This window comes from Vulpes vulpes, chromosome 4 (assembly GCF_048418805.1).
Source record: "Vulpes vulpes isolate BD-2025 chromosome 4, VulVul3, whole genome shotgun sequence".
NCBI classification, from domain to species: domain Eukaryota; kingdom Metazoa; phylum Chordata; class Mammalia; order Carnivora; family Canidae; genus Vulpes; species Vulpes vulpes.
This window is the reverse complement of record NC_132783.1, coordinates 35,846,676-35,863,907: the sequence shown is the minus strand read 5'-3', so window position 1 is coordinate 35,863,907 and position 17,232 is coordinate 35,846,676. Positions and strand designations below refer to the sequence as shown.

Sequence of the window (17,232 nt, the reverse complement as noted above, 5' to 3'; positions counted from 1 at the left end):
TATATAACATTATATATATATGTAAGCTGTTTTTAAAATATATAGTTATTGAATAATCATTGCCCAATTCTTTAAGTAATTTAAATTAATAAGCAAAAGTAATGTTTGCTTTATTAGGAAGAACCTAAGACAAAGCCATAGTGGAGGTGATTTTAGAAGGGTAGGGAAGATAGTAAAGGAAAATTGTCTGATAAATGAACTTTGCCTCATAATCATTCAGTTAGTCTTTAGTTTACCTCAGTTCTATGTGAATGTTTGCTGGAGGGAATTTCCTCCCTAATTTTAAGTCTTAAGCGAGTTGTACAGTACCCATCATTTGTTTCATTTTATATATTAGATCTTCGTCTGACTTCAGATCACACAGAGAAAATATAAGATCAGTTATCAATACAAGCTAAATGTCTGCTTTCTCTTTTATATAACCTGCATTGTTTTTTCTGAATTGGTATTTTAGAACCTCTCTTAACATCCCAGTTCTACTCCCCAGTTATCCTTTTGATTCAAAATCATAAACAGTTTTTACCTTAAAAAGTAGCTTTAGCCTAAGGTAAAGATACTTTCATCTTTTATAACAAATTTTCTCTTCCATAGGTCTTTCAATGCACACTTTTCATGGAAACTTCTTTGTCCGTTCCACTGATTTGTTATCCCTTGCCAACATCAATCCTGATGCTGGATTTGCAGTACAATTGTCAATCGAAGAAAATTTGACAGATACTTCCTTAGTGTGCTTTCAGACAGCCCTATTATATACATCAAGCAAAGGTAATATTAATAGATATGGGGATCCCTGGGTGGCGCAGCGGTTTGGCGCCTGCCTTTGGCCCAGGGCGCGATCCTGGAGACCCGGGATCAAATCCCACGTCAGGCTCCTGGTGCATGGAGCCTGCTTCTCCCTCTGCCTATGTCTCTGCCTCTCTCTCTGTGTGTGTGTGCCTATCATAAATAAATTTAAAAAAAATTTAATAGATATGAAATATAATTAGCAATAGTTTTCCCTTCCTTTTATATGCTAGGGGAAATGGGGAGAAAGAATGAACCAAAATAGTGGGAGATAAATGGAATTTGCATTAGTTAATCAAATATATGTTCCGTTTTTTTTGTTTTTCTTAACTCATTTTTTAATCTTTAATACCGTTTTTGACTCATTGAAGTCCTGTATTCTCAGGATCATATGTGTCTGGTAAACTTATGCTAAATCCAGCTATGCCATCCTTAGCATTTTTTTTTTTTTTTGCCCCATGAAATAAAAAATTTTTACATAGCATATAACATTAGTTATTTGACAGCCAGGTTTTCTGACATTTTACTCTGTTGAATATAATTTAGAATGATTGATATTAAAATAAAAACCAGAACCTAATGTTCAACATATATAAAATATAGTATAAAATATAGTATATGTTCATGGTCTACAGATTTGGAAAGTGTTTTTATTTTATTTAAAACATATTACTGGGATCCCTGGGTGGCGCAGCGGTTTGGCGCCTGCCTTTGGCCCAGGGCGCGATCCTGGAGACCCGGGATCGAGTCCCACGTCGGGCTCCTGGTGCATGGAGCCTGCTTCTCCCTCTGCCTGTGTCTCTGCCCCTCGCTCTCTCTCTCTCTGTGTGACTATCATAAATAAATAAAAATTTAAAAAAAAATAAAAATAAAAAAATAAAACATATTACTTGTAAAGCATTTGTTTTTACATTTCAGAGTCCTCCTAGTGATTTAATCCAATCAAAATAGTAATTTGAATAATGTTTTGACCTGTTTGCTTTATTTCTCCCTTGGCCCAATGTGTTTTGCAATGACGTTGATTCATCATTTCATATAGGTGAGCGAAGAATTAGAGTGCACACGCTCTGTTTGCCAGTAGTGAGTTCACTGGCAGATGTATATGCAGGAGTGGATGTACAGGCTGCCATCTGCCTTCTGGCAAACATGGGTGAGTAAAAATGTGAAAGAACAGGTGAAATATATTTTTCTATCCTAAAAACTGAAATCAGGGCATTTCTTAACCCTAGAAATTCCTTACTTAGAAAGTATATGTTTTACATTTTCATTTACAGCAGTGTGAATTGGACTATTCTTATATTTCTTACTAATTCATTAGTTTAAAAATCTTCTGGGGGATTCATAATCAGTAAAAACCGGTAACAACTCAAATGTCCTTCAGCTGGTAAATGTATGAACAAACTTTGGTATATCCATATGATGGAAATGAAACTCACTAATAAAAAGAAATGAATTATTGAGATATGAATAGATATGGATGACTCTCAAAGACATGCTAAATGAAAGGAGCTAAGCTTCAGAAAGACTATATACATACATTCATATGACATTCTGGACAAGGGACAATTATAGGGATGAAAAACAAACAGATCATTGATTATGAGGGTTAAAGATAGTGGGAAAATTTTACCATAAAGGGGCAACACCAGTGGATATTTTGGGGGTAATGGAACTGTTGTGTATTTTGATTGTGTTAGTGATTATATGGCTGTGTGTTTGACATATGATCACTGTACAGTGATACCCCAAAACATAACTTCTATTGTATGTAAGCTAAAAAAAAGAATCTCTAGGGGAATCAATGTAACACTGACTATTTTGTTTTCATTTTCAATTTTCCTTTGGGGCATGAAATGAGCCTTATTTTTCATGTAGTCTTAGAGAAAAATGGTCCTTATTACTCATTTTGGGAAAAATTATTATAGCATTTACTAAATTATCCTAGTTTTTTATTATTTTATATCTATATTTCAAATTCAGTATATTATAGCATTGTTTTTCAATATAACTTTATTTTTTAATACTTGGGCACATCTGTAGGTTATCGCTAGTTTAATAAAATATGTACTTAGAAGAAAATAAGTCTCACACTGATAGCTGGCTCTTCAGTGTCCGTGTGAGAACCTATGTTCAATTGCCCTCTTTTTTGTTGTTGTTGTTGTTGTTGTTGACCTAGAAATGCTTTTACAAAGATTTCAGAGCATCACAGGGATAACTCAGATTGCAGAACTTAAATTGTTTATGAAAAAAAATGATACTTTATACATGTGACTTCTACTGGAGCTTTCTCAGATGTAAATGGTTGATATACATTCTCTAATATCAGTAGCAATTCTTTTTAGAGTTAGAGAGACCAAGACAAAAAAGATCCAAAACAGCGTAAATCTATTCTGATTGTGAGAATTATTCAGGTTTATTTCACAAAAATTGTATAATCAGCAGACACTTGCAAAGTGAAGGGGCAGGTGAAATGTATTTTTCTATCCTAAAAACAGAATTTTTGTTGGTTTCTTAAATAATGCATGTAAATTTTACCCCTTATCACATTCATTGGAATCTAGTAATTAAAACACATTTTCATTTTGATTGCTTTCTAGCTGTTGATCGATCCATCTCATCAAGCTTATCAGATGCAAGAGATGCCTTAGTGAATGCTGTGGTGGATTCATTATCTGCATATGGCTCAACAGTCTCAAATTTACAGCACTCTGCACTGATAGCACCCAGCTCCCTCAAGCTCTTTCCTCTCTATGTTTTGGCCCTTCTCAAACAGGTAGCTCTCTGTACACTGTCAAATTTCATAAAGTCTTCTAAAACTCAAGGCATAGATGAAGAAATGAAATCCAAGTTCCCTGGGATTTTTAATATTTAACTAGATAATTTTGCAGCTGAGCATTGGAAAAGTTCTGAAAAAAGATCAGTGGAAAATTAAAGTATATAAAAACATGACTCTTATGAAGCCATATGTTCTCACTCTTTAATATGTGGGAGCAGCTTGAATAATGTGCTTATAGCACGCTTTTAGTTTATATGTGCTTCTGGAAAGAGACTCTAAGGAAAGGATTTTTTGTCCATCAGATATCTTTCCAAGTCTCAGGCACTGTAATAGTTGTTATATATGCATTGTCTTATTTAATCCTTACAGCAGCCTAGAGAAGCATATTTTTCTCTGTTTTTCTTGTAATGATAATAAAGCTTTCAGAAGCTAAGTAACTAGTTCCCATATCTATGTATTGAATGTCAGAGCTAAGAATTTAATCCAAGTCTGTTTTGAAGGCCATAGTTTTTCCATGACTGTGGTGGTATATGTATTTGTTTTGATGTTTGTCTATATTTATGTTTTTATTTTAAAAATATGTGGGTTTTTTTTTTCTTTGTAGAAAGCATTTAGAACCGGTACAAGCACACGCCTGGATGATCGTGTATATGCCATGTGTCAGATAAAGTGTCAACCACTTGTTCATCTAATGAAAATGATTCATCCCAACTTGTACAGGATAGACAGATTGACAGATGAGGTATAATTTTTTGTGTGTGTTTGAAATTTTTAAATTTAAATGTATTTGAATGTCTTAATTCTATAGCTAAGGTGCTAATATATTAGTAACAATTTTTTTTATATTTAATTTATATATCATGAGAGACAGAGAGAGAGGGAGAAACATAGAGAGACAAACAGGTTCCATGCAGGGAGCCTGATGCGAGACTCGATCCTGGGACCCCAGGATCACGCCCTGGGCCAAAAGCAGGTGCTTAACTGCAGAGCCACCCAGGCATCCCCCTAGTAACAATTTTTTACGTCTACTTTTCCCTTATGGTAGTAATACATTAAATAAGGATACTACCTATGAATTTGGTTGAACAATAAGGCTATCAGATACTATCTATGGTCGTTTACTGAGTTTTCAAAAATATGGGAAGTAATTCACCTTGCGGGTTTGGTTATAATATCACAAAGCTAAGTTGTAGAATGGCCATTTCCATGTATATTTTATAGAGATTGTTCTTTATAATGATTGAAGTACAATTTTTTTTTGTTTTGTTTTTAAAGATTTTATTTATTTATTTGAGAAAGCATGAGTCAGGGGAAAGTTGTGGGGGGAGGCAGACTCGCCCCTGAGTAGGGACCCCAACACAGGCCTTGATCCAGAACTTTGGAATCAAGACCTGAATCATAGGCAGATGCTTAACCAACCGAGCCACTCAGGCGCCCTGTTTTTTTGTTTGTTTGTTTTTGTTTTCAATTCCAGTGTAATTAATGTATAGTGTTATATGTTAGTTTCAGCTGTATAATAAGGTGGTTCAGTAAATCTATGCATTACTCAGTGCTCATCGTGATAAATATACTCTTGATCCCCTTCACCCACTCCTAACTCACATCCCCTCTGGTAACCACCAGTTCTCTTTAGTTTAGAGTCTGGGGTTTTTTAGTTTTTCTCTTTTCTTTTCTTTTCTTTTCTTTTCTTTTCTTTTCTTTTTTCTTTTCTTTTCTTTTCTTTTCTTTTCTTTCTTTCTTTCTTTCTTTCTTTCTTTCTTTCTTTTTGTTCATTTGTTTCTTAAATTCCACATATGAGTGAAATCATACAGTATTAATCTTTCTCTGACTTACCTCACTTAGAATTATACCATTTATTTATTTATTTTTGTTTTTAGAATTATACCATTTAGATCCATCCATGATGTGGCAAGGTTTCATTCTTATGATTGAGTAATATCCCATTGTGTGTGTGTGTGTGTGTGTGTGTGTACACACACCACTTTTTCTTCATTCATCTGTTGATGGATATTTGGGTGGCTTCCATACTTCGGCTATTTTAAATAATACTCCAATAAACATAGGGATGCATATATATTTTTGTATTTGTGTTTTTGTATTCTTTGGGTAAATACACAATAGTAGAATTACTGGATCATATGGTAATTCTATTTTTAATTTTTTGAGGAAATCTCCATACGATTTTCCCCAATGGCTGTACCAGTTTGCATTCCTACCAAGTGTAAGAGGGTTCCATTTTTCTCCATATCCTTGCCAACATTTGTTGTTTCTTATGTTTTTTATTTTAGTCATACTGACAGGTATGAGGTGATACCTCATTGTGGTTTTGATTTGCATTTCCCTGATGACAAGTGCTGTTGAGCATCTTTTCATGTGTCAGTTAGCCATCTGGGTATCTTTGAAGAAATGTCTGTTCATATCCTCTGCCCATTTTTATTATTTTTTTTTTATTTTTTTTTTTTTCCTCTGCCCATTTTTAAATTGAATTATTTGGGGTTTTTGTTGTTGAATTATATAAGTTCTTTATATATTTTGGATATTAAACCTTAATGGATATATCATTTGCAAATATCTTTTCCCATTCAGTAGGTTATTTTTTTGTTTTGTTGATTGTCTCTTTTGCTGTGCAGAAGATTTTTATTTTGATGTAGCCCCAATGGTTTACTTATGCTTTCATTTCCCTCACCCTATGAGACCTATCTAGAAAACTGTTGCTATGGCCATTGTCAGAGAAATTACTGCCTGTGCTCTCTTCTAGGATTTTTACAGTTTCAAATCACACATTTAGGTTCTTAATCCATTCTGAGTTTATTTTTGTGTACAGTATATGAAAGTAGTTCAGTTTCATTCTTTTACATGTTGCTGTCCAGTTTTCCCAACACCATTTGTTAAGGAGCCTATCCTTTTCCCATTGCATGTTCTTATCTCCTTTATCAAAGATTAATTGACCAAATAATTATGAGTTTATTTCTGGGCTCTCTATTCCTTTCCAATGACATATGTGTCTATTTTGTGCCAGTACCATAATGTTTTTTATTACTGTGTCTTTGTAGTATATCTCAAATCTGGGATTGTGATACCTCCAGTTTTGTTCTTTTTTCAAGATTGCTTTGGCTTTTGGGGGTCTTTTGTAGTTCATATACATTTTAAGATTGTAGCTCATATACATTTTAAGATTATCTGTTCTATTTCTGTGAAAAATACTGTTGCTATTTTGATAGGGATTGCATCAAATCTGCAGATCACTTTGGGTAGTATGGACATTTTAACAATTTGTTCTCCCAATCCAGGAGTATGGAATATCTTCTATTTGTGTCATTTTCAGTTGATTTCATCAGTCTTTTATAGTTTTCAGAGTACTGGTCTTTCACAGCCTTAGTTAAGTTGTTCCTAGGTATTTTATTATTTTGTGTGTAATTATAAATGGAATTGTTTTCTTAATTTCTCTATCTGTTACTTCATTATTAGTGTATAGAAATGCAACGGTTTTCTGCATATTGATTTTGTGTCCTGCAAGCTTACTAAATTCGTTTATCAGTTCTAGAATTTTTTGATGGAATCCCCAATGTTTTCTATGAAGAGTATCATGTCATCTGCAAATAGTGAAAGTTTTACTTCTTCCTTACCAAATTGGGTGCCTTTTATTTTTGTTATTGTCATCTGATTGCTGTGGCTAGGACTTCCAGTACTATGTTTTGTTTTGTTTTGTTTTTTAATATTTTATTTACTTATTCATGAGAGACACACACAGAGAGAGAGGCAGAGACATAGGCAGGGGGAGAAGCAGGCTCCATGCAGGGAGCCCGACGTGGGACTCAATCCCGGGTCTCCAGGATCACGCCCTGGGCCAAAGGCGGCGCTAAACCGCTGAGCCACCCGGGCTGCCCTTCTAGTACTATGTTGAATAAAAGTGGTGAGAGTGGACATCCTTGTCTTGTTCCTGATCTTAGGGGAAAAACTCTCAGTTTTTCACCATTAAATATGTGTTAGTTGTGAATTTTTCATATATGGCCTTTATTATGTTGAGGTATGTTCCTTCTGATCCAAGTGCAATTTTTTTAATATATATATATATTTTTTTTTAAGATTTTATTTATTCATAGAGACACAGAGAGGCAGAGGAACAGGCAGAGGGAGAAGCAGGCCCCCTACAGGAAGCCTGACGTTGGACTCGATCCCGGGTCTCCAGGGTCACACCCCAGGCTGCTGGCGGCGCTAAACCGCCACATCACCAGGGCTGCCCCCAAGTGCAATTTTGATTGTACTATAAACCAAATCTGGTGTCCAACAGTTATTTTTAATATGCAAATATGTAGTGTCTTTTCTTCCTTGCATTAAAACTCTACTGTTTGGAATCTTCTGTATTTTGTTACTCGAGAAATGTAAAAATGGAGCTTACTTTGCAGCAGATTTAATAGTCATACTTTTAACATATCAGATCCCATAAAGGAAGGAAGTGGACAGATCATTTTACATATTCATGGTTTTATCTTTGTTTTTTAAAGATTTCATTTATTTATTCTAGAGAGAGAGAGCGGGGGGAGGGCAGAGGGAGAGAGAGAGAATCTCGAGCAGAGGCCCCATCATGTTTTTATCTTTGTGATTTGAATACATCTTGATGCTACAGCCAACGTGGTAAAGTATTACCAGTAATTTTTTGCATCTTACAAAATTCTCAAGTGTCATTTTTCAGTATTTCATAAAGAGCTTGTAGCCTTTGTGTTCCAGACTATGATGATAGTTACACAAACTCATTCCATCTCTCTCTTTTTTTTTTCAGGGTGCAATACACGTTAATGACAGGGTTGTACCTCAGCCACCTCTTCAAAAATTGTCCGCAGAAAAACTGACAAGAGAAGGTGCTTTCCTTATGGACTGTGGCTCTGTAAGCACCCTCTACTGTTAAAGTTCACCACTGTTCCAGCTGGCAAAAGGAGCAACATGTACAGGGTCCAGCTTTATTATCATAGATCAGGCAGTGAAAGGTAGAATTAGGAATTGAGAGGCAATAAACTGGTACCTGGCACAAGAGGTCAATTTATTTTAGACTTTTCTAGTTGGATATACTTTTATTATCATAGTTATTTATTATCATAGTTATTTATTATCATGGATTATGTATGCTTGATAGAAAAGTAAAGAGATAAATTCTGTCTTTAAGGATTTTATCATCTAGAATCATAAAATTCAAAGGCACCACAGGAGTCCATCAATTTCAACTTCTATGCATTTTCTGAAATGGCCATTAATGATTAGGAGTTCAGGCAAAGTCACTGGGTGGGATCATGGTGAAGGGTATCACAGTGGTCAAGATGGCTTCATAAATGCTACCTTATGAGCAAGTAAAGGGCGGGTGAGGGAGAGCCTATTAGTTAAAATACACAGACAGCAATCAAACAAGTGGATAGGAGATAGAGCAAGTCAGTCAGTTATCCTGGCTAACGTACTACCTTCCTATTGGGGAAAAAAGTAAGGAAGGAAGGTGGTAAAATGTATTTTGTGGGAAGTCTTGAAATTTAAGCTAAGAAGAAGTGAACCACTTTAGATTCCTGGATACAGATTCCAAATGTACCAATTAGGGTCTCCTAGTTGGAAATTAGTGATAGCCCCCTTCCTACTTTAGTTGAGATAGTATACTTTACCTCTTTTATGCTTGATAATTTTGAGAAAATTAGCTGTAATAGGTTCCTGATTAGGGAGTCTTAATATTTTATTGTTTTTTTTTTTCATTTTAGGTTTTTTATATTTGGATTGGAAAAAGCTGTGACAATAACTTCATAGAGGATGTACTTGGGTATCCTAATTTCGCATCAATACCACAGAAAATGGTCAGTGGCTCTTATAGTTTTAAGGTTTTGTATGCTAAAATTTTTAGTGAGATAAAATTCACATACATTTCACCACTTTATCATAAAGTGTATGTACAACTGATTAGTTTTTACTGTATTCACAATTGATACAATAATCACCAGTATCTTAATTTCAGAGCATTTCTATCACCCCAAAAAGAAATTTGTATTCCAAATTCTCCCCTCCTGCTTTCCCTTAGCGACCACTAATCTACCTTCTATCTCTATGGATTTGCCTGTTCTGGACATTTCATATAAATGGCATCACACGTGGCCTTTTGTGTTTGCTTTCTTTCACTTCTCACAATGTTTTCAAAGTTCATCCATATTGTTGTATGTATGAATACTTCATTCTTTTTTTATGACTAAATAATAATTGTACCATTATGCTACATTTTTTTAAAAGATTTTATTTATTCATGAGAGACACAGACAGAGAGAGGCAGAGACACAGGCAGAGAGAGAAGCAGGCTCCACGCAAGGAGCCCCATGTGGGACTCGATCCCGGGACTCCTGGATCATGCCCTGGGCCAAAGGCAGGCACTCAACAGCTGTGGCACCCAGGCATCCCTATGCTACATTTTTTTTTCCTATGCTACATTTTTAAATCCAGTCCTTCATTCATGGACATTTGGATTGCTTTCACTTTGGGGCTATTATAAATAGTACTAGTATGAACAGTTTATGTGCAGGTGTTTGTGTGAACTTATGTTTTCAGTTCTCTTGGGTGTAAACCTAGGAGTAGAATTGTTAGGTCATATGGTAAACTCGGTTTAATTTTTTGAGGAACTGCCAGCCTGTTTTCCAACAACTTTAACTTCTGATTTAAATTATTTTGCTGATAACGAACATAATTTTTTTGTGGGCCTTTATTGTATGTATATTAACCAATATCAAAGAAACAGGATTCTGAAAATAATTCTATATTTCATTAATAGGAACAGCCTACATTAACCAATACCAAAGAAATAGGATTCTGAAAATAATTCTATATTTAATTAATAGGAAAGGCCTAATTTATCACTGGATATTGTTAAATATGGCCTTCCTCCTGAAATAATTTAAAGTCAGTATAACTTTTATCACATTCTGCTATTGTTTATTCTTTTAATTTTACATATTAATTCCAGAGTTCACTTTTAAGATTCAGCAAATGAAGTTAATAAGGAAAAGTTTGAAAAGAGGCAAGAATGTGAGCAAACGGAAAAAAAACATATGAAAAATAAGTTCTAGGGCAGCCCCGGTCCCAGGGGTTTAGCGTCGCCTTCAGCCTGGGGTGTGATCCTGGAGACCTGGGATCGAGTCCCATGTCGGGCTCCCTGCGTGAAGCCTGCTTCTCCCTCTGCCTGTGTCTCTGCCTCTCTCTTTCTCTGTGTCTGTCATGAATAAATAAAATCTTTTTTTTTTTAATTTTTTTTTTTTTTTTTTTTTATGATAGTCATACAGAGAGAGAGAGAGAAAGAGAGGCAGAGACACAGGCAGAGGGAGAAGTAGGCCCCATGCACTGGGAGCCCGACACGGGATTCGATCCTGGGTCTCTAGGATCGCGCCCTGGGCCAAAGGCAGGCGCCAAACCGCTGCACCACCCAGGGATCCCGAATAAATAAAATCTTAAAAAAAAAAAATAAGTTCTAAATAAAGTAGTAAACTTTATGTTAGAAGCTGTAGTTATTAACATTTCTATGTAGTAAAATAAAGCCAAAAGACACAACAAAATCAGGAGGTTATCTGAAGCTCAGGACTGAAAAAGGGCTAATTTTTCTAGTATAAAAAGTTGTCTTACAAATCTTTAAGAAAAAGACACCCTGTCCCCTCAGAAAAAAAAGGAAAAGAAAACTGGGCAAAGGATTTGAATAGGCAATTTGCAGAAGAGAAGTATAGTAGTAGCTATATGAAACAATGTTCAGCCTCACTCACAATTAAGAAAACAAAATAAAATAACAGTAAATAAAGCTTTTCTGTTAAATTTTTTTTTTTTTTTTTTGCATACTCTATGTAGTTTACTATTAATTTGGCTTTGGAAACTTCATTGTAAATAAATATACAAAAATATGTATTTATATTATATAACATATTTATTAAATTTACAAAGTATAGGGATCCCTGGGTGGCGCAGTGGTTTGGCGCCAGCCTTTGGCCTGGGGCGCGATCCTGGAGACCTGGGATTGAATCCCACGTCGGGCTCCCAGTGCATGGAGCCTGCTTCTCCCTCTGCCTGTATCTCTGCCTCTCTCTCTCTGTGTGTGACTATCATAAATAAATAAAAATTAAAAAAAAATTTACAAAGTATATTTATAAAAATATATAGGAATAGGCTTTTTTAGATCTTTTAAAAATAATCTCCCATATAGTTTTTAAATATATTTACACATGTTCTTTAAAATTCCTCACCTTTAAATTTATTTTAAGTTTTTATTTTGATTCCAGGTAATTAACATACAGTGTTATATTAGTTTTAAGTATACAGTATAATGATCCAACACTTCCATACATCACCTGGTGCTCACCGTGACAAGTACACTCCTTCATCCCCGTCACCTATTTAACCCAACCCCCCATTGTCCTCCCCTCTGGTAACCATTAGATTGTTCTCTGTAGTTGAGTCTCTTTCTTGGTTTGTCTGTCTCTCTTTTTCACTTTGCTCATTTGTTTTGTTTCTTAAATTCTACATATGAGTGAAATCATGTGGTATTTGTCTTTCTCTGACTGACTTATTTTCTTAGCAGTATACTCTAGCTCCAGCCATGTCATTGCAAATGGCAAGATTTCATTCTTTTGGTGGCTGAGTAATATTCCACACACCATCTCTTCTTTATTCATTCAGCAGTCAGTGAACACTTGGACTGTTTCCATATATTGGCTATTGTATATAATGCTGCTATAAACATCAGGGTGCATGTATCCCTTTGAATTAGTATTTTTGTATTCTTTGGGTAAATATTCAGTAGTGTAATTGCAGGGTCATGGGGTAATTCTATTTATTTTTAACTTTTTGAGGAATCTCCATACTGTTTTCCATAGTAGCTATACCAGTTTGCATTCCCACTGACAGTGTAAGTTCCCCTTTCTCCACATCCTGGCCAACATCTGTTGTTTCTTGTGTTGATTTTAGCCAGCCATTCTGATAGGTGTGAGGTGATATCTCATGGTAGTTTTGATTTGCATTTCCCTCATGGTAAATGATGATGATGAACATCCTTTCATGTGTCTTTTTGGCCACATGGATGTCCTTTGAAACAGAATTCTCTGAGAATGGCTGTTACTAAAAGAGGATGGAATCTATAACTGTTGAGTAAATTTGGAAATTAATGATAGCCACCTTCATTTGCATGTTTTCTTTAGATGGAACTAAAAGTGCAACATAATACCAGTGACCTACTAATCATTGTATATGTTTTATTGACTTACTCAGAAAAACTGTAATATGGAGGTAAAATATCTGTAACATACTTATCATTAAACATGTGTTGGAGCACCCAGGTGGCTCCGTTGGTTAATCATCTGATTCTTGATTCAAGTTCAAGTCATCATCTCTGGATTGTGAGATGGAGCCCTGCACTGGGCTCTGCACTGGATATGGAGCCTACGTAAGATTCTCTCTCTCCCTCTCTCCTTCTGCCTCTGCTTGCGCATGCACGCACACACTCTCATTCTCACAATCAGTCATCAATAAACACATGTTTTATTAACTTATCCAGAAAGATATAAACATATATGTGAACAATTTAAATTTTACTCATTTGGTTGCTGCTTTAGGTCTGGAAATCGAGTGCTGGCAGGTAGTGGGAATGAATCATGATTCAGTTCTAATATTGCTACAGTCTGTGAGAAAGGAAGTAATTTTCTAATTATATTACTTTTACCAGACACATCTTCCAGAGCTAGATACCCTTTCATCAGAAAGAGCGAGATCCTTTATAACTTGGCTGAGAGACAACAGACCATTAAGCCCAATTCTTCACGTGGTAAAGTAAGTACTTCTGTAACTTAATTATCAAATTGTCTTATCCCGTGCAGTCTGTGTGAAACTGCTTGTCTTCAGAGCAAATTTTAAATAATATTATGAAAATATATTCTAATAAGAGAATGCTGTTAATTGATTAATAACCCCTATGTTCCATTTTCCTAAAGCCCCCGTGTACTAGTAATTTTTTAATGTATAATTATTCTTTATAAGAATGTGCATTTTTAAACACTTTTTCTTTTTCAGAGATGAGAGTCCTGCCAAAACGGAATTTTTTCAACATTTGATTGAAGACCGAACAGAAGCTGCGTTCTCTTACTATGAATTTTTGCTTCACATTCAGCAGCAGATTTGTAAGTGAAGTGGAATAAAATTGAATGAGAAGAAAAAGATCCATACATAGCCTAGGTAAAGCATAATCTGTCAGAGAAGTACGTAGGATATTTGAAATGAAAGCATTTGTTGTTCCAAGACAGAGTGCACAGCATAGCACCCTGAGGCTTTGGCAAAAGGGAAAGGGGAAGAAAGAACCTGGCAGATTTTCTTCAGCCTGAATTCATGGTAATGATGATGCTGTTTCACCAAGTATATTTTGAATTGATTTCTTCACATTTCCAGTAGTGCAGCAGCACAGTGCTCTGTTCATTGCAGGCCGGCACATCTATGTAGCTGTGTGGAATGATGTGTCATAAGGCAAAGTAGATGAATTCCTTTTTCTTATAATTAATATAACATTTCTGGACTCGAACTCTGACAAGGGATGCCAAAAGGCAGTGGTACCGTGTTACTTGTTTATATGAATTACTTTTTAACAAGGAATGATTTGTATTCATGAATTCAATATTTTCCCTGTAAAAACAATAGCATTTCAGAACATGAACTATAGAAAAATATATATAATGTACATAAATGTTACATTTGTAAAGAAAATGTAAAAATGTAACTACAAAATATGAATTGCTTAAACTGTGCTGCATTGTTGGATGACAACTCTTTTTGTCACAGTTAGAGAATGAGGTTGACTAATGCATATTATGAATTGAGTCCACAAAAGAAATACAAAACTCTTTGTAATTCTGTTAAATCTTTTATGTGGATTTATTTATGATCAGCCTACTAATTAAAAATATTTTGCTTGACAATATTTGGTGGTTTTTTTGTGTGGGGGGAGAGTGGGTGTTACTTTTACATATAGGATATATTGAATTTACTACTTGCATTTAGTAGTATTTGAATCTATTCGTTTTTATAAGTTTGTGGACATTACCAAGTACTTATTCTGTTTGTATTCTAAAAAACCAATGTCACTTTTAAAATACATATGAGTATTAACTAGGTAAAATTTTAATTTGTCTCTCTCAGTTAAATTAGGCATTTTTTTCTGTACATTCATAGCAAGAAAATTTTCACACCACACATGACCATTTTATTCAGTTGACTATTAAGATTACCATCTTGGGGGATTCCTGGGTGGCTCAGCGGTTTAGCACCTGCCTTTGGTCCAGGGCGCGATCCAGGAGTCCCGGGATCGAGTCCCGCGTTGGGCTCCTGGCATGGAGCCTGCTTCTCCCTCCTCCTGTGTCTCTGCGCCTCTCTCTCTCTGTGTGTCTATCACGAATATATAAAAATAAATAAATCTTTTTTTAAAAAAAGATTACCATCTTGAATTTTGAGAGTGATTTTATTCTAATGAAAAAGTCTTTCATTTACTAACAGCTTATTTGCTATAAAAGCAATTAAAGATATATTAGATCTGTTTTATAACTATGAAAGTCCCACCAATTAACTTTGAAAGGAAAAAGGTTCTTGGTATGTGTGGTGAGGGATTTTAACAGTTTTATGTTTGGTGGCTCTCTTTTCTTTAGATAAAAATAAAAGTACTCTCTCACATTCCCTGATGGAAATGAGAGGTTAAATGACTCACTCTAAATGACATTACTAATTAATGACAGAGCTAATAGTAAATCCGAAATGTTCTTCCCACCCACCACCTACTTTTCATCCCACCCTCACTCCCCAGGACTGTACTTGTCTCTATACCATGCTGCCTACAGCAAGAGTGAATCCTATTGAACATTAGGAAAAACTACAATACTCTTAAGGACAACTGAATACTGTAATTTTATAACAAAAAAGTATCATGTTTCTATTTTAGGAAAGGGAAAAATCTTTTGTCTGGATATTTTGTTTTTCATTCAATAGATATTTTTAAGCACTTAATACTTGTCAGAGTTTGTTCTAGGCACAAAACATAAAATCCCCATTTTCACAGAGCTTATAGTTTAGAGTACTGGTATGGAGGACTGGGGAAAAGATAATACATGTCAGGCATAATGAATGCTACAAAGAAAAATAAAGCTATATAAGGGAATCAAGAATGCTCTTTTTGATAGTAACCAGGGAAGGCCCCTCTGGAAAGGTGAGAGCTGAGCAGAGACATAAACTCACATGGATATCTGGAAGAAGAGCCATCCCAAGTGGTAGGTGAATGTGGAAATTACCTTAAAAGGCAAGGTGCACAAAATGGGAGATGGATAAAGAAAAGTTAATGGGCTTAGTTAATAGTCTGTAGGTCCTGGTGAGGTCAAAGGGCTGTTAGAGTATGGATGGAAGAGGGAATGAGCTAGAAAGATAAGTGGTGTCAGTGTATGGTATTCTGCCTCAAATCATATTCACCACTTGGATAGGAGGTTGACCAGGGATATCTTTTTTTTTTAATGTTTTATTTATTTATTCATGAGAGACACACAGAGAGAGACAGAGAGAGAGGGAGAAACAGACTCCCTGTGGGGAGCCTTGTGAGACTTGATCCCAGGACCTTGGATCATGACCTAAGCCAAAGGCAGACATTCAACCACTGAGCCACCCAGGCGTCCCTAGAGAGATCTATTTTCTTTATTTTTTAAAGATTTTATTTTATTTATTCATGAGAGACACAGAGAGAGAGAGAGGTAAAGACACGGGCAGAGGGAGAAGCAGGCTCCATGCAGGGAGCCTGACACAGGACTCGATCCCGTGTCTCCAGGATCACGCCCTGGGCCGAAGGCAGCGCTAAACCACTGGGCCACCAGGGCTGCCTGAGAGATCTGTTTTAAAAGAGTATCCCAGGTGATATGAAAATCTTCCTAATCCCCTATTAAAACCATTATTGAATAGAAACATATGATTCAATTTATAGAGATGTTGTTTACATGCTACTTTTACAGAGTACTTCTATAGAACAAATCAAGTGTGGTCCACAAATCAGTGGAAAGGGATTCTGTTTTTTATTTATACATTATGTGTGTGTGCAAAAAAACTATTTGAAAGGTGTCTGTAGATAGGAATCTGTTGTAGTCGACATGCGTGTATTAATTAGCAACATGTAATACTAAGAAAGCCATGAGTCCTCTATTCAGAGTAACTTTTGAAGATATTGAAAATATCTTCAAAGCCAAAAAAATAAATAAAGCTGAAAACAACATCGTAGATACTATCTAGGTAGAATTTCTGATAAGTGAAAGAAGAGTTTAAGGGAGGAAAAAAAGCACTCAAGCCTTGCCAAATGAGACATAAAAGTGGTAGGTAGATATTTTAGGATTCACTCATTTTATATCTCTGAATTCAGAGATAGAATATGTATTAACCAGAAAATTGGGCCTCCTCTTCATTTCTGCCTTATACTACCCTATGAGAGCTGGCACTTGAGGGAGGAAGGTAGTGTGACTGGAGGACACAGAGGCTATTAATGCATTGCCTTCTGATAAGCCACAGGCTCATCCAAAAGTGAAAACCATTTCTTTAGGTTCCATTATTAAACGATGCATAGTTATGTAGATTTTCATGTCAATTTGGAGGCCAAAAAGCGTTACTATTAAAAC

General features: G+C 35.5%; 1 protein-coding gene across 2 annotated transcripts in view; it reads left to right on the top strand.

Annotated features, from left to right (window-relative positions):
• SEC24B (SEC24 homolog B, COPII coat complex component) overlaps nt 1–14,514 on the top strand; it is a 97,466-nt gene extending 82,952 nt beyond the window's left edge. For both annotated transcript variants that reach the window (XM_072755488.1, XM_072755489.1), the window contains 8 exons: nt 592–765; nt 1,823–1,933; nt 3,381–3,556; nt 4,164–4,301; nt 8,340–8,444; nt 9,295–9,387; nt 13,275–13,378; nt 13,619–14,514. In XM_072755488.1, coding sequence (XP_072611589.1) covers nt 592–765; nt 1,823–1,933; nt 3,381–3,556; nt 4,164–4,301; nt 8,340–8,444; nt 9,295–9,387; nt 13,275–13,378; nt 13,619–13,733 — 1,016 coding nt within the window. In that variant the 3' untranslated portion in view covers nt 13,734–14,514. The remainder of the gene's footprint in view (nt 1–591; nt 766–1,822; nt 1,934–3,380; nt 3,557–4,163; nt 4,302–8,339; nt 8,445–9,294; nt 9,388–13,274; nt 13,379–13,618) is intronic.
• Nucleotides 14,515–17,232: the final 2,718 nt, after the last annotated feature.